This window comes from Taudactylus pleione, unplaced genomic scaffold (genome assembly GCF_031769625.1).
Source record: "Taudactylus pleione unplaced genomic scaffold, aTauple2 ptg000190l, whole genome shotgun sequence".
Lineage (NCBI taxonomy): Eukaryota > Metazoa > Chordata > Amphibia > Anura > Myobatrachidae > Taudactylus > Taudactylus pleione.
Genome location: NW_028284592.1, coordinates 1,569,286 through 1,595,817, shown reverse-complemented (window position 1 = coordinate 1,595,817; position 26,532 = coordinate 1,569,286). Strand labels below are relative to the sequence as shown.

Genomic DNA, 26,532 nt, shown 5'->3' with positions numbered 1-26,532 from the left:
CATTGCTTCCGCCAGAAGAGTTTCTGATTTAGGGGCTCTCTTGTCGTTCCCTATTTCTAGTTTTTCAAAGGGACAGGGCAGTGCTTCAAACTCGCCCTGGGTTCCTTCCTAAGGTGGTCTCTAGTTTCCACATTAACAAAGAAATTATTGTGCCGGCCTTTAATTTCTCAGACCTCTCGGCAGGGGCAGAGGAGGCCTCATTGGATGTGGTACGTGCCCTCAAGATTTATGTGAATCGTACCAGTTCTTTTCGGAAATCGGACTCCTTGTTTGCTCTTTATGGTTTCCACAAGAGAGGATGGTCAGCCAATAAACAAACTTTGGCTAGATGGCTTTGCATGACTATCTCTGAGGGCCTTCCAGTACTGTCCCCTGTTACTGCTCATTCTACTCGGTCTGTAGGCCCTTTGTGGGCAGCTAGTCGTGGTGGCTCAGCTGTACAGCTTTGTAAGGCGGCCAGGTGGTCTTCTACCCAGACCTTTTTGAGGTATTATGCCTTTGATACCTTTGCCACTCAGGATGCTTCCTTCGGGCGGCGGATTCTCCTTTCTGCACAGAGCGTCCCCGCCCTTGAGTGTACTGCCTTGGGAATCCCCAAGGTTTCCTGTGGACCTTCTATGGACCCTGAAGTAGAAAAGTAGAGATATGGTAAGAACTTACCCTTATCTTTTTCTGCGAAGTGTATAGGGTCCACAGGGCGCCCGCCCTGACACACCTGTGCTTCAGATGGGCTTCTCTCTGGTCACCGGTTTTCCGTCTCCTTTGGTGTTAGAATGTGATTCTAGTGTGTTCCAGACTTTCTTCTCTCTCTCTTATCCTTCTCCGGCCTTTGGCTTGCTACCTAACTGAGGAAACTCCGGCCCAGGAGCGGGGTATAGAGGGAGGCTCCGTTGCAACATGGGAGAAAAAATTTAACTGCATGGTGCCCGGATGTCTTCGTCATCACCTATACCCCAAGGTTTCCTGTGGACCCTATGGACCTCGTAGAAAAAGAGATAACAAGGGTAAGTTCTTACCATATCTCTACTTTTTGGGGGCAGAAAAAAAAAAAACAAAGTTGGGGGACAACCTAAAAAGCTCAGCAAAATAGACTTCAGGGGGGTACCCAAGTATGCCCCAAGTGATTTAAAGATTGCAGGTGTTTGCGGCAGGTGAATTTTTAACGTTTTTTTAAAACTTCACTTTAGCAACTTTAAAATATGCTAGCACCCATTTTCATGTACCCAAAATTTGCTTGGACTACTTTTTTTCTTAAAACAAACAAACTGCTAAATGCTATTCTTCACCACTTCTGCAAAGACGCTAATTAGCAGCTAATGAGAACATTTAAGTACCCCAAAATACCTTCAGCAGACCTATTCGGGGGCATCTATAGTGATCCCCAATGTCTGCATCTTTTGGGGGGTCTCTGGCTGATTTCCCCAAAACTGACAGGACTTTTTGCTGGATTTGAATTCACCAGGTTCTGTTTTCGCTGATTTGTAATTGAACGCGGGATAAGCGGGTATGAGCGCAGTACTTTTCCGCATGGAAAACCAGCGATGTCGGCGAAAAGTCCAGCATGCGAATAGTTCCGTACTTTTCGCATGCTGGACTTTCACCGATATCGCTGGTGCAGAGATTCTCATCCATTCAGCCACAAAATTGTTAGTAAAGTTGGGTGCTGACATTGGGTAATAAATCCTGGATTGCAGTCATCATTTCAGTTCATCCAAATGTGTTAGATGGATTAGAGGCTGACAAACCATTTTTTTATGGACCTCATTTTGTGCATGGGGAGATATTTAATGCTGAAAGAAGAAAGGGCCTTGGAACTGAATGTTGCAACTGAATATTATGTGCTATTCACTTTAGCAGTCTCCGTTGACCAGGGTAACTAAGCTAGCATTCTATGACCATGTCATATTTAGCAGTAAAATGGGTCTGTACTAAAGAACAATTGACTTACATTTTTGACTATTGAGATTGCATGGTTTATTGCTTGATTTTATTAATTTTGTTTAGCCTTTTTATTTGTTGATAATGGGTGTGGCTGAAATTGGTTTATGGTTTAGGATTTACTATATATTTGTAATTTTGTACAAACTGTTACAGTGGTAGAGTTAAGAAAAAACATGGACAATTTAGATTTTATTTGCTTGAAGGTAGGTCAACACATATTTACAAAGGACCCAAATGCACAGATCCTTTTTGGAGACTATAAGTGAGGATGAGGCTGGAAAGGGTGAACAAATGTTTGGGTAATATCTTTTTATAGATTTGTAATATATACACTGCATTACAGTTGAGTATGTCATTGTCACGGAGCTCATGGAAAGTAGATATCATCCATTTTGGTGGGCTGGGTAAAGATAGACTATTTTTAAGTCTAATATGCCAAATATGTATGGATGATTATTACAAATTATATATAGTAATAATAAATGCTACCCTGTATACTGTCACTGGTAGCGTCACTGTGTTACCATAGCAATTATTGGATGACTTGTAACTTAAACTGTTTAAAAACACAGCACTGGAGTTCAAGGCCTGGTTCAAGTGCCAGGGAAATTAAGTGTGTGTTTTGTGTGTATGTGACTATTTATGCAGATTAAAAAATTGTTTGAAGTGTAAACTTCTAACACGAAAGGACGTGTGTTTAAAATCTACACTGGGTTTAATCCATTTAGCACTTTTGCTTTTACCAGGCTGATGACGACTCTCCAAAGTGTGTGATGGTGTTACTTTTAAGTTTAAAAATTTAATTTTCTTTGTCAAATTATTACTTTGGTGTTTAATTCCTCTTTAAAGTAAAAATTTATTTTAAAAGTTTTGTCTAAAAGTAATTTTTTCTATATTCATTTTTATTAACCGTTTATTAACAATCTTTTGTATAGCACAGCATATTCTGTTGCACTTTACAATTAGAAAAACATTAATAGAACAAACTGGGTAATAACAGACAGACATATAGGTAAGAGGGCCTTGCTCGCAAGCTTACAATCTATAGGAGTATTTGTGTCTGTTATTTTTGTTTTGTAAAGTTTTAAAATTACAAATTTGACTGATTAAATTTTGATTACAAATATAGCAGGACCATTCGAGTATCTCCATAATGCTTGCTGTGTTTTTTTTTTTTTAACAGCTGTCTATACCAACACAGCATATATTATAGCAGTGAACTTGTTTGCTTTTGTTTGTCTGCTTAACAAGAATTCTAGTATTAAGAATAACATTTTAAGGAGATTTAACCTGCCTTCCCATAGAAAAAAGGTTTAAATGGAAACTAACATTTCCATTTGTGTTTGCATAATTCGTATATGCAAAATTACACCATGTTCCCAAACACCTGCCTGTTGCAGGTGACTTAGGTGCCTCACTACATTTACTTTCTGATAACTGACTAAACTTTAAGGTCATATAGACAGATGGTGACCAGAGAACCAATTTAGCAAAATAAAAAAAACACAGAAAAAAATGCATCTTTTACCATCAATTAAAATATTTTACCATCAAGATGAAAAAACATCCCAAAAAACTACCTTGGAGACCCACAAGTTTTACAGTTACACCACATGCCACTCAGACCTCATACTTGTTCAAAATAGCCCCACATACTTCTACTTGCCTTAAAAACCCCCACGTGCCTTCAGATACCACATTTATTCTAATAACTCCCCCACATTCCATTTAGACCTTCCCATTTGCCACGTAAGGCCCCTATACATCAGCAATTGATTGCAGCAATTCTGCAATTTGCAATCGATTGTGTATAAAAATCTTTCCCTTTTTTAATCGATTGCAGAATTGCCACAATCGATTGTGTATAAAAATCTTTCCCTTTTTCAATCGATTGCAAATTGTAGAATTGCTGCAATTAGACATGCATTTCACATGCTATTCAGACCTCCCTGACATGTATCTAAAATCTCCCCCATTAGTGTAAAATTACATGCACTTAGCCTGCCCAGTGACGGTGTGAGAGCACATGAGCCCTGATTCAGAGCCGCTCGCAAGCGGCCGTTCGTTCTTACCGATGTTCGCACATCTGCGCATGCGTACGGATTTTGATACGCATGCGCGAACCAGTCAGTGCGGCCGAAAATCGTTTGTTCGCTATATAGCGAATGCCTGCTATTTTGAGTGACAGAAGGAGGCGTATGTGGGTGGTAACAGGGGAAGGTGCTTGAAAACGGGGGTGTGGAATTCGAACGCAGGCGTGCTTAAAGGTCAAAACGGGCGTTTTAAGGGAGTGCATAATTAATACAGCAGCGTCATTGACCACGTCACTTTTTTTTTACTCAGAACTGCTCGCAAAATAGCGGTTGAAAAAACCAGCCACAAGAATAGCGAGCAGTTCATACGCTGTTCGATGTACTCGATTAATCTAATAAATAGCGGACATGACTTATGGTGCGAGCGGCAAGGGGGCGTATTTTTCAAAATTACAACCGCAAGTTTTGCTCGCTCAGACTTAGAGGCGTGAACAGACCGCAATTAGCGAACGGTTCATTTGAATAGCCACCCCTTGTTTTAGAAAGAACGACCGCAAATAGCGAGCGGCTCTGAATGAGGGCCATGGTGCACACTTTCTCCTCCTCTCACTACTCTCACCTTCCTTCATTGTGCAAAGGAAATCACATGGTTTGACAATCGGCTGCACCCGTTCAGTCTTATTCTTTGCTTTATAACAAAGCAGACAATAAATATGATTGGCAGCACAAAGCTGGGGTCATCAAAGAAAAGCTTGTCAAGCTGATGGGCACCTGTTGTACACCAATGAGGCCATATTAAACACGTTTGAATTATTATTTTGAAATGAAAGTCCACTGTGTTTTTTTTTTTTTTTTTTTAGTGTTTATGTTTCCTAAGCACTTGATGGCGAGCACAATTTTATATAATGGTGTCATGGATGGAATGCATGAGACCTGCGTGTTAGAGGCTTTATTGTGATTTCAATTGTTTATTTAATCACCGATTGACTTTTATAACAAAAACAATGCACATAATGTTTTGTGCAGAATAAATTAGTGCTTTAGTCATTGTTTATATCTTGCTAATTAATTTGTGCAATGTTTAAATATAGCAGCATGTAGGTGTAGTGCAGGGCTGAGATAAAATACTTTATTATGGAGTTAGGGCTCGTACACATGGTCATTGAAGGACTATGGGCCTGATTCAGAGCCGGACGCTATTTGCGCTCGCTCGTCAAGAAAATAGGGGTGGCTATTCAAATGAACCATTCGCTGTTTGCGGTCTGTTCACGCCTCTAGGTCTGAACGAGTGTACAAAACCTGCGGTCGTTTTTTGGGAAAATACGCCCCCTGGCCGCTCGCATCCTACGTCATGTCCGCTATTTATTAGATTAATCGATTACATCGAACAGGGTATGAGTTGCTCGCTATTCTTGTGGTTGGTTTTTGCTACCACAATTTTGCGAGCAGTTCTGGTTTAAAAAAAACCCAGTGACGTTGTCAATGACGCTGAAGTTTTAATTTATGCACACCCATAAAACGCCCGTTTTGACCTTTAAGCACGCCTGCGATCGGATCTCCACTCCCCGTTTTCAAGCACCTTCCCCTGTTACCACCCACATACGCCTCATTCTGTCACTCAAAATAGCAGGCATTCGCTATTTTGCGTGCACACGATTTTCGGCCGCACTGACTGGTTCGCGCATGCGTATTACGATCCATACGCATGCGCAGTTGGGCAAACATCGCTCGGAGCGAACGAGCAGCCACTTGCGTCCGGCTCTGAATCAGGCCCTATGCCTGTTAAAATCAAAGCACGAGGCTGAAGTTAGCTTCTTATTCGGCCAGCTTACTATTCACTTCTTATTCGAGCTCCATCTACTTATTCATTTTCCAGCTTCTTTTTCAGAATATGTTATATTAAAACATTTTTATCAAATAGAATCAATAAGCTTATATTGAATAAACAAAACATGGTATCTATTACACAAATTTCAATTGTATTTTGCTTGGCCCACAAAGCTTTTGGGCATGTAATAGGGTGGTAAAGTGGGCACAGGGACTAGATTTTCTATATTTGAATAAGTAGCTGTAGTTGTGCAAGGGTTAACTAGCCTTGGGCAACAAATTTGACGCTTGGAATCCACAGAGGGGGGTCACTTAAATATGACCCACTTGCAATTGGCCTTGCCCAACAAGGTTTTTTGGGTTTGAAATAGGGTGGTAAAGTGGGCACAATCACCAATTTATATATTTGAATAAGTAGCTGTAGTTGTGCAAGGGTCAAATGGCTTTGGGCAACAAATTTGACACTTGGGGGTATATGTATCAAAGGTTGATGTGAGATAAAATTGTGAATTATATATCACCAACCAATCAGCATCAAACTATCATTTATTAAACGCAGCCTGCAAAATGTAAGTTAGAAGCTGGTTGGTTGGTGAAATATTTCTCACAATTTTATCTCACATCAAGCTTTGATACATAAGCCCCTTGGAATCCACAGAGGGGGGTCACTTACATATGACCCACTTGCAATTGGCCTTGCCCAACAAAGTTTTGGGCATGAAATAGGGTGGTAAAGTGGGCACAATCACCAATTTATATATTTGAATAAGTAGCTGTAGTTGTGCAAGGATTAAATAGCCTTGGGCAACAAATTGGACACTTAGAATCCACAGAGGGGGTTCACTTACATATGACCCACTTGCAATGAAATCGGTATGCAATACCGCCACCCGCATGGCCGGCGGTTCGGTTCCCGGCAGCACCTGGCCGACATCAGCAGAGTTCCCGGCAGTGGAAGCCCGACAGCGCTGAAAATCCCGATCGTGCATAGGTAAGTACTAACTAACCTAACCCCCTAACCCCCCCTTCCCCGCTGCCTAAACCTAAGTCCCCCACGGGGGTGCCTAACCCTCCCGGGGGGGGTGCCTAACCTTAATTCCCCCCCCGGGTGCCCCAAACCTAACCCTCCCCCCCGCGGCTGTCCGCTCGCGGCACCCGGCATCAGGGAAATGTCAGGCGTCTACATCTAGACGCCCGGCATTTCATCCCTCGCCGGGATATGACAGTCGGGAAGCCGGCTGCCGTTATTAAGGCAACAGGCTTCCCGATTGTATACCCTTGCAATTGGCCTTGCCCAACAAGGTTTTGGGCATGAAATAGGGTGAAATAGATCTAAGATAGAAACAGCATGGGAGGAATATAAACAAAATAATCTTGAGCATTTACAATCAGATTCAGTATTTTTCTGGCAAGCATCCAGAGCAGTGATTAAGGGTGTGGTTATTTAGAAAAAGACTAGCAGAAGACTACTTAGCTGCTCAACAATCCCTCACGCAGTCATTTCAAACTTACACTTCACTACCTAGTAACTAAAATAGACTTGCTTACTTTAAAGCCAAAACCTGTTTTGATGGTCTCTTATCAAAATTTGGAAATAAATCTGGAAAGTTGCTCACTAATTTGCTCCGTGGTAGCAATCCCCCCTCGGTAGTTCACCCCCTACGCCTTTCTGATGAATCCCTCACCACCTCAGGGACACAGGTAATGGAACTTCGGAGAAGTTTTGGGAGTTTTTGCCTTTGCCACAGGTCTCCTCTTCATTTAATGATATATTGATCTCCCCGATTACTGAAGCAGAGGTGAGCAAGACATTACAAAATTTTAAAAATGGTAAAGCACCAGGCCCTGTTGGCCTGTCGGCGGAATACTACCATATACTCTTTAAGAATATCTGTCCCACCCTCACAATTGTATTAAACCATATTATCCAACATAATGCCATGTCAATCCATTTCAATTCAGCGACCCTCAAAATCCTACCAAAACCAGGTCGTGATCTCCGTAATCCCAGTTCTTATCGCCCTATATCTCTTCTCAATTTAGATTACAAAGTAATTAACCAAAATAATGGTGGAGAGAGTGAAACATCTCGTACCTTCAATAAACCATGAAGACCAAACCAGATTTATTGCTGGCAGACATTCGGTGGTCAATATCAGACCATTTTAGCTGCTAATAAACATTCCAACCCCAAAGCCAAAATTATATTGTCACTTGATGCGGAAAAGGCATTTGACATGGTGTTATGGTCTCATCTCTTTTCTACTTTGGAGAGGTTTGGCTTCAGAGAGGAATTCCTGAATATTTGAAAAACTCTGTATTCCAATCCCCCACTACACAGGTGGTCTGCGATAGACACCTTTCTGCCCCTTTCTTAATACAAAGAGGCACTCGCCAGGGATGTCCACTATCCCCTCTACTATTTGCCTTGGCGCTTGAACCCCTGGCATTTGCATGAAGACAATCCCCACTCTTTTTTCAGGGTATTATGGTCGGCAACATAGATTTACAAGTAGCACTATTCGCGGATAATATGCTGCTATTTTTATCATCCCCCTCTGATTCTGATCCAAAAGTTATGGCCATTATTGAGGAATTCGGAAAATTTTCAGGTTATAAAATTAACATTGAGAAGTCCGAGATCCTGGTTGTTTCTGGAGACATAGCCTCAATCACACAATCCCCATCATTGAGTAAATTTAAGATTCTGGACACTCATATTAAATATTTAGTGGTACAAATACCTGCTCAAGTATCTAAATTATACTCCCTAAGTTTTTCACCTCTGCTTCAGTCAATAGGCAAGACGATAGACCGCTGGATGCTGCTACCTTTATCAATGCTTGGTAGACTAGCAGTAATTAAAACTGTCCTTTTTCCCAGACTATCATACATGATTCAAATGCTGCCCATCACATTATCTCGTACAGATATTACCTGTATTTCTATATTATTTGTAAAGTTTATTTGGTCTAACAAAAAACCCAGAAGAGCACAGGCCAGATTAAAATTTACTAGAGAAAACGGAGGAGTTAACTTCCCTGACCTTTTAAACTTTACATATGCAGTACATTTTCGTTACACCTCGGATTGGCTACTCTCACGTAGCACCTATACAATTTACCCTGTAGATTGTGAGCTATTGTCACCTTATTCTCTGGGAGCTCTCATACACACCCCGAAATCACGAATACCTCCTGATTATTTACAGAACTTAATGACATTTACTCCACATGGTGGGCCATCAACAAATCCCTTAAATCCCTAGACACTCCAAATTTATCCCACTTTGGGGCAACCCACAATTTCTCCCGGGAATGGTAAATCCTATATTTAAAAGACTTCAGGTAAAAGGTATCCGTTCTACAGCAGACGTAATTGACCCAGGTGGCAAACTATTATCCTTTTCAGAGCTTAGAGAGAAGTATGAACTTCCTCAGTCTTACTTTTACTTATATCTCCAATTAAGACATTATATACAATCAATACCGCTTCCTATGACGATGACCCATTCACAGGAATTTTTGATGTCTTTAGTTTCCCAAATTTCAAAAACCACTTATAGAACCAGATTTCTATACAAAGAATTTATCTCACCTGAGGCTAAAAAATTTTGGTCAAAAACGTTGAAATCTTGGGAAACAGACATGCCCTCTATAATTATAGAAAGAGATCTCTTTCAGAACTTTGAATCCACTATGCGCGCATTTTGTTCTACTTTGTTGCAGGAAGTCAAAACCCTAAACAGAGCATATATTGCTCCTTCCCAACACAAACATATGGTTGGTTCTCCCTGAATCAGGGTCCTGCGGCAAGTGTAGATACTCTAATTCTTCCTTTATCCATTGCATGTGGGAGTGCGGAGTAATTATTTTATTTATGAACAGTTTCTTATATAGCGCAGCATATTCCATTGCGCTTTACAATTGGAAACATAAATAGAACAAAACTGGTTAAAAGACAGATATATAGGTAGGAAGTAATCAAAAAGTTTTGGAATAAACTATTGATATAATTGAACAATAAATTACATCTTAATCTCACATTAGACCCATTAGCTCTCCTATTTGCAAACTTTGCGGGATGGGAGATAAATTCTTACATTCAAACATTAACGCCTTTCCTCTTTGTAACTGTTACTGTCGCAAAAAAGGTCATCTTACGACATTGGACCAGAACTGTAATGGCTTTTTTAGATGTTGTTTGGCAAACTCTAATCTGGTCTTCCTGTTTTTGTGGCTCACCAATGGTTTACATCTTGTGGTGAAACCTCTATATTCACTCTTGTGAAGTCTTCTCTTGATTGTTGGCTTTGACACATATACACCTACCTCCTGGAGAGTGTTCTTGATTTGGCCAACTGTTGTGAAGGGGTTTTTCTTCACCAGGGAAATAATTCTTCTGTCATCCACCACAGTTGTTTTCCATGGTCTTCCGGGTCTTTTGGTGTTGCTGAGCTCTCCGGTGTGTTCTTTCTTTTTAAGAATGTTCCAAACAGTTGATTTGGTCACACCTAATGTTTTTGCTATCTCTCTGATGGGTTTGTTTTGATTCAGCCTAATGATGGCTTGCTTCACTGATAGTGACAGCTTTTTGGATCTCATATTGAGAGTCGACGGCAACTGATTCCAAATGCAAATGTCACACCTAGAATCAACTCCAGACCATTTACCTGCTTAATTGATGATGAAATAACAAGGGAATAGCCCACACCTGTCCATGAAATAGCTTTTGAGTTGATAGTCCCATTACTTTTGGCCCCTTAAAAAGTGGGAGGCACATATAGAAACCTCTGTAATTCCTACACCGTTCACCTGATTTGGATGTAATTACCCTCAAATTAAATCTGAAAGTCTGCAGTTAAAGCACACCTTGTTTGTTTCATTTCAAAGCCATTGTGGTGGTGAGTAGAGGCCAAAATATAAAAATTCTGTCAATGTCCCAATATTTATGCACCTGACTGTATATGTGTATATATATATATATATATATATATATATATATATATATATTATTTTACATGACTTGACATATTGAGGTGAATGGAGTGTCCTTCATTGACAGACACCTTGTGCTAGTGCATTAAGATCAATGCATGTCAAATGTGTCATCATTGTAATTTAAGGAAACCTTCAATCTGTTGGTTGCACTCAGTCACCTATCATGTCCATTACAAAGTTTTGTAACTATAACTAAATTGACAAGAATACACTTTTTGTTAAAATTTTCTGAATGTAGAATTATAATAAAATGTGTATTAAAATATTCAAAGGCAAATTACATACCACAGTAACTATATCCAAAAAAAATAAATAAATAACAAAACAGAGTCAATTAAGCCAGAGCCGGCCCTAGGCATAAGCAAATGCCTAGGACATTTGGAATGGCTAGGGGCATCCAGGCCCGTCTAGGGCCAGCGGTGGTTTGGGGCAGGGCCGGCCGGGACACCTGCTGCCGGGTGGGCAAAGACACTGGCAGCTGCTACTGCCTCTGCGTAGCGTCCACGATAGGAACTCAGCTAATCGCTCCGATCGAGCCTGAGAGCAGTGAGCGGGCAGCGGCAATTTGTAGGGATGGGGCACCTGGAAGGCAGCTAGTGGTTAGCAATGGTCCAGCTCTGGGGCAGCATGTACTGGGACGGCGGCCGGTGGTGCCCGCGATCAGAATGAGCTTCTGCGCATGGGCAGAGGCTAATTCAGAACTTATAAGTAAATGGCCGTAGGAGGACTGCTCCACCCACAGCAGCTTCTCCCATGGGCCTTTCCGGAGCTTGGAGTATTGAGTCACATCTCACTGCTCCGGGCTCCGCCTCCAGCAGTCATCACCTACAGCTGCAGCCTGTCAGCCTGAGCAGGGATAAGTTGGATGGCTCTGCAGGCTGCACTCAAGTAAAGTAAGTCTGGAACTGGAAAGGGCTGGGGTGCTGTTGTGCTCATTGCTAGGAGAGAGTGGTGCTCTGCTGGGATAGGGGTGTGCTGACACTGCTGTGCTGGGATAGGGGTGCTGGGTCAGGTGAGGGGTGATGACCCCGTGCTGTGCTGGGAAAGGGGGGTGCGGTTCTGGGTGAGGACCAGGGTGATGGGTGCTTGTTGTGATCTGTGTTGTGCTGGAAGAGGGGTGATGTGTTGTGTACAGTGTTGGGTGATAAGTGCTATGATCTGTTCTGTGCTATGCTGGGAGAGGGGTGAAGGGTGTTGTACTGTGCTGGGAAAGGAGTGAAGGGTGCTGTACTGTGCTGGGAAAGGGGTGATGTGATTTGTGCTGTGCTATGAGAGGGGTGCTGTGATCTGTGCTTTGCTCAGAGGCGTACTGTGCTTGGGAGCACAGCACAATGGGAGAAGGGTCCACAAAACAGTGAGGCCACACCCATTTTTATGATCTGACTGGGTGGAGCGCCACCCAAAATCTTGCCTAAGGCACTAATTTAGCTACGGATGGCTCTAATTATAGCAAAGAAAAAACTGTGGGCCTGATTCAGAGCCGGACGCTATTTGCGCTCGCTCGTTCAGAAAAAGGGGCCGGATATTTAAATAGAGCGCTCGCTCTTTGTGGTCTGTTGACGCCTCTATGTCTGAACGAGCAAACGAAACATGCGCTCGCTATTTTGTAAAAAACTCCCCCTGGCCGCTCGCATCCTACGTCATCTCCGCTATTTATTAGATTAATCGAGTACATCAAAAGGCGTATGAACTGCTCGCAGTGCTTGTGGTTGGATTTTCCTACCGCAATCATGCGAGCAGTTCAGGCTAAGAAACAACCAAGTGACGTGGTCGATGACGCTGCTTTGTTATTTATGCACACCCTTAAAATGCCCGTTTTGACCGTTTGGCACGCCTACGTTCTGATCCCCGTTTTCAAGCACCTTCCTCTGTTACCACCCACAAACTCCTCATTCTCTCACTCAAATTAGCAGGCATTCGCTATTTTGCGAACACACAATTTCCGACCGCAATGACTGGTTCGCGCATGCGTATTACAACCCATACGCATGCGCAGTTGTGCAAACATCGCTCGGAGCAAACGAGCGGCTGCTTACGAGCGGCTCTGAATCAGGCCCTGTGTGTTTAATTCACAGTACATACAATTATCAGTGACTACTGCTACAAGCATCATACGAGGCTACAAGAGGACCTTGCACATATTTCAATGGAATCCGTATGATTTACCGACAGCAGAAGCCAGGCAGTGAAGATCCCGACAGGTAAGTATTTTTTCTATTTGCTAACCTAACCTCCCTAACCCTCCCTTAGGGGTGCCTAACCTTAACCTCCCCCCCCCCCAAGTGTCTAAACCTAACCCCCCCTTCCCCACAGCCTAACCCTAAGTCTCCCGGGGGGGGGGGGTGCCTAACCCAAACCTACCCCCCGGGGTTGCCCACCCCTAGCCTAACCCTGTCTCCGCCCCTCTCATGGCTGTCAGCGCCCGGCTTACCTTCGATCGGTAGGCCGTGTGTCGGGCTCCCGGCATAGGTCTAATGACAGGCGTCTGGATTTTGATGCCGGTCATTAGCCACTTGCCGGGATTAGCCCATCGGGATGCATTTGACCTTTTAGAAACTAACAAATATCTAAAAAAAAAATAAAAAAAAAAATTGCATTCTATTTTATTTTCCTTCCTTCATTATATTAAAATGAATTCATTTGGAATTCTTTAAATTCAAGTTGCATGTCTCTATTAATTGCTCAATTATTGGATCTGTTATGTCCGAGCATATCTGTAACATTTTTATGGCTACTATATTTGCCAGCTAATTAATGAAAATGTTCTCTGACTGATCAAACCCTTGACCTTGGCTTTACACCAAGAGGGAGTAGAAATACTTTAATTTAAGTTTCTGTACATGATTTGTAAAAAGAGGCTGTGACCAATTGGCCTCGCTAAGCAATCACCGATTATTTTTGATCTCGCCGGATCTTGGAGTATTAGGGATTCCCTATTACCGTCAGTAACTTCCTGTTACTGACTCCGCCCACTGCGCTTTGGACAAGTAACACACTTCCACCGCGAAACTCCTACACCAGCACTTGGAACCGCTTCTCCCAGGCTCCTACGCTGGCACCTAAAACCGCTTACTTCAAGGTATGTGTGGGGCAGTGGAAGTGGTCATCTATGGCCGTTATATTGATGATCTATTTTTTTATTTGGGATGAGTATCACAATTCTGCACACAAATTGTCACTTTTCTTAACTTCAATCTTTACAACTTAAAGTTTACTCACATCTATCACGAGAATCGAACCAACTTCCTCTATCTGCCCCCAGAAGTCAAAAACCATAAAATGTATACCTCTAAATTATTCCGAAGAGGTAGGAAGAGATGCCTATCTACACTATAATAGTACACACTACCCCCCCATGGAAGAGAAATATCCCTAGAGGTCAGCTGCTCCGTCTGAGACGAAACTCTCCAGAATTAGGGACCTTTGAAAAACAAGCTAGTGTTAATTTGAATTCCTTCCAACAGCGAGGATATCCAGATAACATCACAAAAAAGCAACTGAAGAAGTTAAAACCATAAATAGGAATAAACTTTTAGAACATAAACCAACAAAAAAACAAGATACACTTCGAGATAGGGAAGTAGCGTTCATATCCACTTATAATAATTACTATTCTGAAATGAAAAATATTATACGAAAAAACTATAACATCTTACGACAGGATCATATATTAAATGATCTTATCCCACAAAAACCTGTTTTTATTTTCCGGAAAAATAAATTATTAAAAACCTTATTAGCGCCAAGCTTCTTGAAACCCATAGACATTCCAAATGATAGTATCAGAAGTATTCTGTGGTTACAACCCAAACCAAAAGGTTTTTTTTTTTTAAATGTGAGGGAAACAGATGTCTAACTTGTGTCCACGTAATGAACAAAACTAGCGTTCCTGCTAGGCTGTGTCAGCGGGGCGCTGTGCCCTGCCCTATTTCTAAAGGGCAGAAAACACCCTGCCCTCTGGCGCGGTGCCCTGCTGAAACAGCCTGCAGGGGGGAGGAAATAGAAGAAAGTATTATGTGACACTATGTGTACATCACGTGACCGGGATTAGAGCAGTAAATAGAAGGAGAAGGTAAAAATATCTGTATGACTAGACTAGATGCCTATTTAAATTGCCTTTTTTATGAATATATATGATTAACCTAGTATATAGGCCTGCCTCTTAAGAATTTTTAAAATGTTTTTATTAATATGAGTAAATTAGATGTATGATTATTCTCAGGTGCAAACGAGCAATAGTAATTAGAGGGGTATTTAAAGACCATTCAGGATATTTTACCTCCACCTTTAGCCAGCGAAACGCGTTATGTAACCCAGCCTCTACCCTTAAGTGACTTTGTGACTTGTCACCTGTCTCCTATAAAAGTCTGGACCAACTTACCAAATTCATCATAAGGACTCGCGCTGTTTGGGAACTTTTGAAATGTTACTATCATGGACATGTACACAGTGTTATCTTGAGGACTCCAAGTGCTGCATATGCCAATAGGAACACTTCTCCTCTATCGGTGAAAGGACCTGGTAAATATATACCCATTGGATGGTCCCTTTTTCTCAATACGAGAGTGGTGCTTATTGCAATTTAATATTTTGCATCCGGAAGTATATATAGGAACAACTATTGCAATAAGCATTTCGAAGGAGCTAACCAAATTTCCTCCTTTTTAAGATCTACCACCCAAAACCAATTGGCTTTCCTAAATCACAAATTGATTTAGCATACAGTATAACTGTAGCTTAAAATGTAAATATAACTCACATTTCTTAGGAACTGGTAAATTGCATTCATCCTTTCAAATATCTATGTAGTTTAAGCAGCAATAGAATTAGCATTCCCTTTTCTCAAACTGGTTTTCGCCAAAAAGTGCACAGACACATAGACCCCTAGTGTACTTTTCAAAGAAAGTGTTATAAACAAGGTTTGGTCAATCACCAACCCTCTGCTAGAGCCAGGACAATTACCATCACTTACTACTTGACAAATGTCCTATGAACATTTGGTTTCCAAATGTCAAAGCCTTTAAAACAAAACACCTTATACATTCCTTATAAGTGCATAGTCTGTACATTTAAACAGGCAATTCTACAACAGCACATAGCACAATAAATTTGTATAACCTATAGTTAAAACACATTTTTAAATATGCATTTACAGTACATGGCTCCTAGCGCCAATAGTTCATATGAAAACTGCTCTGCAGGAGAAGGGATTAACCCTCGGTGCCACAGCCACCATCTTGGCCATGTGAATGCGTCTCCAGCCACAGAGGATAAGAACAATGTAGATGGACATAGGAGTTCAGGAGAAGCTGTCTTGGGCATTGACATTTTCTTATGGGAGACTTGCTAATTGAGTTAATTGATTCAATTATAAAAAAAAAATTCTACACAATTTCGGAATACTTGTTAAATCCTTTCTACTTTATAGTGCAGTTTTAATTCGCCAAGATATCAAATAGACATGAAATGTATATGTCTAAATGCAGCCATTGGCCCTATGGCAACATTTTTGGGAGGGCCCAGGTGAGTAGAGGGAATGCATTGAGAGTGTAACCTGTAGTTGCCGGGCCGCACACACCTTTATGCCCTGTGTAGCTGCAGTAGTGGTACTTCTGCTGTTGTCTAGGTGATCCAGTGGACACCCCAGTCTGGCTGGATTGCACATCTAACATTTTCGAAAATAATTAATTTTTACTGTGTTCTATTAATTTAGTGCAACATTAAGGGCATGTTCTGTTTAATTCACAGAAAAATAGATTGTAGGTGCACTAAAGAAACATTACTATACAAAATTATAATACATTTTGCATCAAATAAAAGTTTTTTTTGTTTTGCATAATTTTGGCCAAAGTTATTGTCTTACCCACCACGCCCAGGTAACCTCATCATCGGGAAAGTCCCTAACGTTCAAAGGGTTCAAGTGTGCAGTCAGCAAATGCTGGGATCCCTATTTAAAAACAATCAGGGGCGGTGTGCTTATCTTGCCTTCAAATGTATATACATAATATTGGATATATAGGGGAGGGGCCCTAGACTGCACACCCTAACTACAAATATTGAGAGGTGCTACCATACTGAGACTTAATACATACAGACATGGCCAAAAGTTTTGAGAATTACACAAGTATTGGCTTTCACAAAGTTTGCTGCGTCAGTGTTTTTAGACCTTTTCATCAGATGTTACTATGGTATACTGAAGTAAAATTACAAGCATTTCATAAGTGTCAAAGGCTTTTATTGACAATTACATTAAGTCAATAATTGCAGTGTTGATCCTTCTTTTATAAGACTTCTGCAATTCGCCCTGGCATGCTGTCAATTAATTTCTGGGCCACATACTGACTGATGGCCGCCCATTCTTGTCTAATCAGTGCTTGAAGTTTGTCAGAATTTGTGGGTTTTTGTTTGTCCACCCACCTCTTGAGGATTGACCACAAGTTCTCAATGGATTATGGTCTGGGGAGTTTCCTGGCCATGGACCCGAAATTTAGATGTTTTGATCCCCGAGCCACTTAGATATCACTTTTGCCTTATAGCAAGGTGCTCCAGCATGCTGGAAAAGGCATTGTTCATCACCAAACTGTTCTTGGAAGGTTGGGAGACGTTGCTCTTGGAGGATGTTTTGGTACCATTCTTTATTCATGGCTGTGTTTTAGGCAATATTGTGAGAGAAGCAACTCCACACATGAATGGTCTCAGTATGCTTTACTGTTGGCATGACACGGGACTGATGGTAGCACTCACCTTTCCTTCTCCGGACAAGCGTTATTCCAGATGATCTGAATCTGAAAGGGAATTCATCAGAGAAAATAACTTTACCCCAGTCATCAGCAGTTCAATCCCTGTACCTTTTTGCAGAATATCAGTCTGTCCCTGATGTTTTTTCTGCAGAGAAGTGGCTTCTTTGCTGCCCTTCTTGACACCAGGCCAAAAGTCTTGGTCCTGTGTCATGGATTGGTACATACTGAGCAATTTCTAGCTCAGTGTGTAAATTTTTCAGATCTCCTTAGTGGGATTAGAAGGTCAGGAACGAGATAGCGTGTGTAGCACAACCTCCCAATCTGTGCAGTGCCAGATGAGATGTAGGGACATTCCCTGAGTGAACCAACTGCCCCAGTCAGACATCCTGGGTATGTGATGGAGGACTGTTGGCAAAGCCTCCTCCTCTCTGGGGAGTTTCCTGGCCATGGACCCAAAATTTTGATGTTTTGTTCCCCGAGCCACTTAGTTATCACTTTTGCCTTATGGCAAGGTGCTCCATCATGCTGGAAAAGGCATTGCTCGTCACCAAACTGCTGTTGGATGGTTGGGAGAAGTTGCTCTTGGAGGATATTTTGGTACCATTCTTTATTCATGGCTGTGTTCTTAAGCAAAATTGTGAGTGAGCCCCACTCCCTTGGCTGAGAAGCAACCGCACACATGAATGGTCTCAGGATGCTTTAATGACTGCACATGTTTCCTTGCAGGTAACAGGAAGAACAATGATTTCAAGCTCCACCCTCCTCCTTTTAAAGCTTCCAGACTGTTGTTCTAACTCAGTCAGCATGACAGTGATCTCCAGCCTTGTCCTCTTCAACACTCACCTGTGTTAACGAGAGAATTACTGACATGATGTCAGCTGGTCTTTTTGTGGCAGGGCTGAAATGCAGTGGAAATGTTTTTGGGATTAAGTTCATTGTCATGGCAAAGAGGGACTTTGCAATTAGTTGCAATTCATCTGATCACTCTTTTGGCCATGGCTGTACACAGAAAAATAGAATGTAGGTGCACTATACAAATATTACTATACAAATTTATAATACATTTTGCATCAAATAAAGGAAAGTTTTTTTTTTTTTTTTTTGCATCATTTTGGCCAAAGTTGTCAGCTTACCCACCACGTTGTAGTTATGGTGTGCAGTCTAGGGCCCCTCCCATATATTTTCTGCTTAATGACAGCTGCAAATTATTTATGACACTGAGAACATTTATAATAATAATTCATAATAAATACAGCAGTCTGTTGCAGGTGCTATGAGGTGCATACCAACGTGATATTGATATTTTAACAAATGTAATTTTTTTTTAATTATCACAACTTTCTCCAACTTGCACTTTTATTAAAATAGTCACTCAGTCTATATAATGTGCTGCTGTTAAATTATTACATATGCTGCCCCCATACTATTAGATTGTTATATTTGGAGTTTGTCATCCAAAAGGTTACATGGTAATTTGTTGTGCTTTTTAAACTTTTGTGAAATAAAAAAAAAAAGCATTCATTTGGTGAAATTGTAACTGCATTTGTATTGGTGTGTGGTATTGTGTTTATTTTTTGTTTGCTTTAACTTGTTGATCCCAAAGTCGGTGATGCCATTGAAAGTGAGAGTTGCACATATTAAATTGATTCTGAAACTGGCTCTAGGTTTTTTCTGGTACCTCGATTGGACACCAATTTAAGAACTGTATTTCCAAAGAGGCTGCTTTGTAAAATCCGCAGCTTCCCATAGAGCTTGAGGTGAAAATTTAAATCTGCAGTGGCAATCAGTAAAAAGTCTGGCATGCTTTACACTGACTACAAGTGGGGTTTTACAGTTTCACCTCCAACCTGCCGGGAAGCGACGACTTTTGAAAGATGCTTCATAAATAAAGCCCCATTTATCAATTAAATCATAATTTGTCTAAACAAAAAATACATAATACATATGACCGTAGTGCTGCTGTATGTTACATAATTGTCAGTGTTCAATTTGTGCCTAAATCAGGATCCATTATTATGACAGTTCATTTACAAATGGCCTGAGTACTGTTCTCGTTAGACGCAGAGAAAGCCTTTTGATAGGCTCTTTATGCTTCAGACTTTACAGACATGAGGCTTTTGTGGTGATATTTTGCAGGCAGTCCAAGCACTGTACTTCAACCCGTCTGCGACTGTATCGACTAATGTACTTTTGTCACTGACATTTAAGATACGTAATGGTCCCAGGCAGGTTTGTCCTCCTTCCCCTTTACTCTATGCAGTATGTATTGACATCCTGGCGGCTAAGATACGGAATAAACCCAACATTAAAAGTATTTGTCTTGAATATGGAATACAAACTGTTGCTGTTTGCAGATGATGTACTGCTGAACCCCTCCCTTGACATCAGTTCCTAATTTGGGTCCCGAGGTGGCCTATATGGTGCCTACTCTGGGTATAAGGTTAATGGATTCAGATCGGAGACGTTGGTGTTTCACCTTTCTCATTCTGTTTCTAAATTATTAGAACTCCTTTTTGTTTACCTTTGGCATCCGAAATCTCTTAAATATCTTGATATCCAGATATCGAAATTATATGACCAATTATACACTGCTAACTACGTCCCTCTTTTAAATCCATTAAAGCAGATTTAGCCAGATGGGCTCCCCTCTGTATTTCCTAGACTAGACTTATAAATTCTGTTAAGATGAATATTTTGTTACGGCTGCTGTACTTAGTTCAAACAATCTCAGTCGTTGTCCCGACGATGTTCTTATGCACCGTCCAATCAAAATGTGGTGCTTTTATATGCCAGGGTAAAAACCACATACCCGCAGAAGTTGTTTGGCTAGATCTTCTATTAACGGGGTCTAGGCCTCCCTGTTTTTGAATGTTATTATTTTGCTGCACAGCTCAGTCACATTATGTCCTGACATTTAGGCCCTGGCCATAAGAAATGGGTTGATATTGAAAGTGACTTAATTGGGGATCAGAGTGAGTTTTCTTCCATGGCTCCCTCCATATGTGAGACAGCCTCGGGACATTTGGTTCCCTGTGTTTAGGCCACTCTGTATATTTGGGATTGAGTAAATGGTTAGATTTTGCTCCGTACCCATCTCCACTGTCACCTCTTTGGAGACACCCTCAATTCCCTTTAGGTTGCATAGGTCCCTACTTGCATCCCTGGGTTATTGTCAGAAATGTACATGTCACTGGGGACTTTGCCCCTCGGACTTTTGGGGAGTTATGTGAAAAATATACACACTTGGCACCATTTTGCATATTCACAGATAATCAGTTTTATCAGTTCTCTTAGTAAGTCCCATAAATTTAGGGAACTCTGCCCTTTTGCGCATCTTTGCACTTACGATCTTGGTCGTAAGGGTACTATTTCTATCTCTCTATTGGCAGGGTCCCCGTCTGAGCTAAAAGAGTAATTTGAACTGGTTTGGGAGACTGACCTGGGGAGGACTCTGGACGATGCAGAGTGGTTAGATATTCAACTGTTTCGACGACATTCATTGCTACCAACCTTAAAGGAAATTCTTTCAGTATTTATACCAGATAGTATATGGTCCCTGAAAGACTTCACTCTATTTACCCACTAAAATCAGACCTTTGCTGTCGTCAGTGTGGACAAAAAGGCTCCTATTTTCATATATGGTGGGATTGTCCACTGATTTTTACATATTGGGATGAGGTTTTATCATTGAGAGGTGGTATCTTTAGCACTGTACCTAACAAGGATCCATTAATTGTTCTGTTATGTAAACCGTGTCCTGACTCTTCTAAACCATATAACAAATGATGTAGTCATGTGTTTAATGCAGCTAATCTTTTGATAGCCACTAATTGGAAACAATTTACTTCACCGTCTATTTTGGCACTAATTAATAGAATGTGGTACACCACCTTAATGGAGATGAGGTTACAAAATTCCATTAAGTTTGGACCCCTTGGTACTATCATTTTCATAAAACCCAGATCTGGCTGGAACACTCTACTGTAGAGTATTAGTACAGTTTTCCACTTCTGCATTTGCTATCAAGTATATTCCTAGTGCCCTTATTTCCCTGTAACATGGCGCTCCCACCTCTTTTCCCCCCAACAATCCATTCTTCTTTTACATTCATTGTATTTATTACAATTTGTTGGCTATCGTATTGTGATTTAAAAGAAAAGAAGAAAATGTGGTTGTTGTCGATTACCTTTATTTGTATACTGTACTTTTTAATTATTTTTTTTTTAGGTATTATGTCACATACCGCAGTACTACTGTTATATGTATTTTTTGTTTAGATGTGGCTCTGTACTGTTTGATGTTGAAAAACTTTTCGTTTCATGTATTTTTCTTTTTTATTAATTATCTGTCATCTACCCTTATATATAAAGAGATGTAAAAAAATAAAGGGCCAAGTAAATTTTACGGTGTTTTACAGTTGGAGAGCTTGAAAATAGTGGCAGACAAACTATTTTACAATACAGATTGGTACAAGTGGTGAAGAGGGTATTGCTTGTCAAAGTGTACACTGTGTGAGATCTAAAGACTGTTTAAGGCAACCTGTATATAGGATGATTTTCCTTAGCAAGTGCAGTTGAAAGAGCATCTAATAGTGCAAGGATGGGCATGTCATTTCATAGGATAGATTTGGATTCCTGAGGCTATAGGAAGCCAGTTCCATCAACTGGCACAGGTAAAGCGGTTATAGAGGAGTCAGATGTATAAACAGACTTAAGAGTAAATACTCATTGTTGTACATGTAGGAGCAGTATGAATGATGAAATATGGAAATTGGAAAAGGGTATTCAGCGAATACATAGTTGGCACCAAGTCAGCAAGCTTAGGGGATGGTGTTTAAGTGGTTTAACGAACAAGCAGGTAAATAAGAACATGATGGAAGTTGTTGAAAGAGTACAAGTTTTGTCTTAACTATATTATTTTAAAATGTGATTTTCTTTGTGGGGTGGTCCGGTCAGGCAAGTTGATGAATGATTGACTTGGAAATAATATGCATACAGATAAAATGTTAGCCTTTAGTCGTAAATGAAACTACCATTAAAAGTAGAGTGGGATAATACAGAAGACCTTGTGCTGAACCTTGTGGCTCCCCTATGCTGAATGACGGATTAAAAAGATAACTTGAAACCCATGTGAGGATAGACCATGGATGATTGTAACAATAGGACATATCAAACATGTTGAAGACTGGTTGGATCTAGGAGGTGCAGTAATATACATTCTTTTAGGTTTGCCAGTAATTGGGTTATTGGTGACTTCCACAATTATTGTTTCTGTGGAGTACAGTGGGCTGTAAGAAACAATGTCTGTTACCACAAAGTTTGGTGGTTTAGAGTCCAGTGGAAGAATGGAAAGAGTGCAGTTGCTGAATGGAGTGGCAGAGTCACCTACAGTATTGCTTGAAGCCAGAAGAGTATATGCTATAGTCTGTAAAACCACACCTTGAGCAGATCATGCCTGACCTATTGCAAAACATCTCTGTTATGCGGGCTGTACATCGAACAGGTGATTACCCGATGGCGAGTTGGCGGATTCCGATGATTAGCAATCTTTGAGGAGGGGGAAGGGGGATCGGCAAAATATTACACTTTTAAAAATCTCTGACTCGTCGATTACTATCATTTTTGGGTCTGATAAATGTATGGAACATTTTCAGCAATGTTTTTCTGACATACAAATAACCTTTATTAAAGTGTACTGTAAAGAAAATTGAAACCCCTTGAAATATTTTAGTGGTTGAACAGTATGATACAAAGTCAAACACGGTCAACTGATCTATTCTGTTATTTTTTTGTGTTTCAGGAGTGACACCTGTATACTATACCCTGTTTGCTTTAATGGACAAGGATGACAGAATATGGTATCCTCCTAACCATAACTTTATAGTTGATGAGACAAGCAAACAGATTGTCAATTTCCGAGTAAGGTGTGTATGGTCTTTTTATGCTGGCAGGTATTGTAATACTGTTTTAATGTTTCTGTAAAAGGAACCAACAACTGATGAATGAAAATTGGCAAAACTCTTAAGGGGCCTATCCATTACCCGACTTTGTGAACAATCCGACCAAAACAAGGAGGTTTTGGTCGCATTATTCACAAAGTTGGGTAATGGATAAGCCGGCAAGGACTAGCGATGTGCGTGCACGCTGGGTCCTTGCCGACCTCGACTATCTACTGAACATGCCCGCCATCCTGACGAAGCTCGTCAGGTTTGGCATGTTCAGAGATACAAGGTCGGGCTCCTTCACTGAATGACGTTCAGTGCGAGCACCGCACCTCGACGACCTGAAGGTCTGAACGTTAGACGTTCAGTCTTTCAGGTCGCCTAGTGGATAGGCTCCATTACATTTGCTTATTTTATCAAGTGACTGACCTGAGCGTACAATGTATGTTACTTTTACAAGTTCAGTTACCAGAAATTACTTTCTGACAGTGCATTGGATAAGTAATCAACAATTTCACGATTTATTAGAAATTCTACACTGGTCTTCAAGTCTAATAAACATATAGCGTAAGGTTTTTTTTTTTTTTATATTTACCTTTTTTTTTCCAGTAGCCTAATTACAATATTCGTTATAAATTTATGACAACAGCTTTCAGACGTAAGCTAAAAAAACCTACTGTGTTCATTCAAATGTAGATTATTCTTGCCAAAGTTATGAGCATTGACTAAAAAGTATATTGAAATTGAACACCAATTGTAGTGTACAGTATTGTTCCAAAGTCATCTAAGTTGTACATACATGGTATTTTGGTTTAAGTTAACACAATGAACAATAACACATCTATGACTTTTTAAGATAGATTTGCTTTAGCACTTCACGATGAAGCATATGTGCTTCTGAATAAATTAAGTGGATGTTATGTCCACAACACCTTTGTTAAGGGGCTGCGGGGACCAGTAAAAGGAAAGAAATAAAAATGCAGTGAACGCAGGAAAAAACAAATTGATGGTGCCCATTACTTGCATATACACTCAGTGCCTGTTTCTACAAGCAGCGTATTGAGGATTTATTCATAGCTGGATATCATATTTTGTGTATAAATGTAAGAGAAGTCTGTTTAGAATAAAGAGACCTTGTTCAGCTCTGTTAGTAGAGATTTCAGCTGGATCAAGCCACTGGCATTAAACAGCAGCCAATTCTGTACCAGCTCTCCTGTATGTGTGTACAAATGCAGAGGAAGGAATGTAGGCTTCTTTTCACCTCCATGTGCAATGCAATTTCTCACTTTCTTCATATTAAATATTTCATAGTTCTACTAATGATGTTTCACTAGGTTTAAAACCTGTTGGTATAAATAATAATTTGCAGTGTTAATTCATTGTTCTTTTTACAGTCCATGCATTAGAGGTGGATAAATAGTTTATATGCAAAACATAAACAAAATATCAATTGTTCATTGCAAACTATACATTACCTTTCATTACCATTACCTGTTCGCGTATGCCCGTGGGGCGTTAATTCCATCATCCCATCTGCTGTGCTGCACAGCAGTTGAGACTATGCAATGAACGACGTCATGCTAAAGGAATGGGATTGAAATGGTTAAAATCCCGACAGCGGCTGCCCGACAGGATGAAAATCTTGATGGAGGCAGGTAATTATGCTAACCTCCTCTTGGCATGGTGGTGTAGTTTGACCAGGATTACATTTTTGCTTAGGTTTGAACTTCATGGGCCACACGCTGTCACACAATCCCATAAAACTGGGGCTGAGGGTCTGGCTTCATACACACACTGTCTGGAAGGCTCATGAGCAGCTCAGCGCTCAATACATACTGACTGTGGTAGATAGCATAATCAATATACAATCTTTGGTCCTGACAAAGCTTTGCATACAGAGATTACAAACAGCAGGGGAGATTGATCGCAGCCACACAGTGACACTGCGGGCGGGCCCCCTTCTGTCCGGGAATGGGACTCCAGTCCCGTCATACACTCCCTAATGGCAGTGGGTGTGATATGCATTACCGCCGGCCGCACAAATCCCGACAGCGGCTGCCCGACAAAGGAGGAAATCCTGGAAGGCTCATGAGCAGCTCAGCGCATACAATACACACAAATCCCGACAGCGGCTGCCCGACAAACCTAACCCCCCCTTCCCAGCTGCCTAGACCTAAGTTCCCCGGGGGGGTGCCTAACCCTAACCCTCCCTCCCCCTAGCCTAACCCTAACCTCCCGGGGGGTGCCTAACCCTAAGTCCCCCCCCCGGGAGCCCTAAACCTATACCCCCCCCGCCCCGCGGCTGTTGGGATTACAGTGTCTGGAAGCCGGCAGTCGGCATGTAGACCGCCTCCTTCCGGACTACATCCCATGGCAACCCTGCTAGACATGGTCTTTAATGTTGGTCTGCAGAGTGACTTCAGGAGGATCACGCAGATTCCCGATTATCTGCAATTTGCACATGCACCTGACCCGTACTGCAAATGTGTATGCAGACTGACAGTGATTGACAGTTTGCTGCCTTTTCTGGATGGGGAAGGGGGCGGCGATGGCCTCCACTTCCCAAAACGGAGGCGTGTCACCGCTGTTGGGTGGGAGTGGACAGGCCAGGATCTCCTGGCCTCTTATTCCTCTGCAGCGGACAGCTTGTGTGACCCCATGGGTCGGTTGGAGGGATCGCAGATGATTCGATGCTGCATCCTGCAGCTTAATTCAGTAATGCATGCATGACGCCTCCTGCTGCATTACCATATTACAGCTATCGCAGCTGCTAAAATAGGATGGCATATCTGTCCGCAGCTACATCACCCTCTATGCTCTGAAGTAATTTCTGAAACTCAAGTGATTTTGGAAGCTATACTGATTTCTGTTCTGTTAGTCAATCTGCTCCTGATATACCCCAGATATACCCCCTTTCAAACGGCATGAGAATACGCCTGCCTGCACTGTCATTTACTATGAAGGCTGCAGGTGTACTTCAGGGTCCAGTTTTAAACCCAAGTAACGTTGGGTATCCCAGCTAGAATATATAATTTGCTAAAGTAACTAAT

At 41.3% G+C, this 26,532-nt stretch overlaps 1 protein-coding gene across 1 annotated transcript in view; it reads left to right on the top strand.

Moving 5' to 3' along the window:
- Positions 1-26,532, top strand: part of JAK2 (Janus kinase 2) — a 251,653-nt gene that overhangs the window by 80,849 nt on the left and 144,272 nt on the right. The window contains exon 3 of the mRNA XM_088476585.1: positions 23,341-23,464. Coding sequence (XP_088332711.1) covers positions 23,341-23,464 — 124 coding nt within the window. The remainder of the gene's footprint in view (positions 1-23,340; positions 23,465-26,532) is intronic.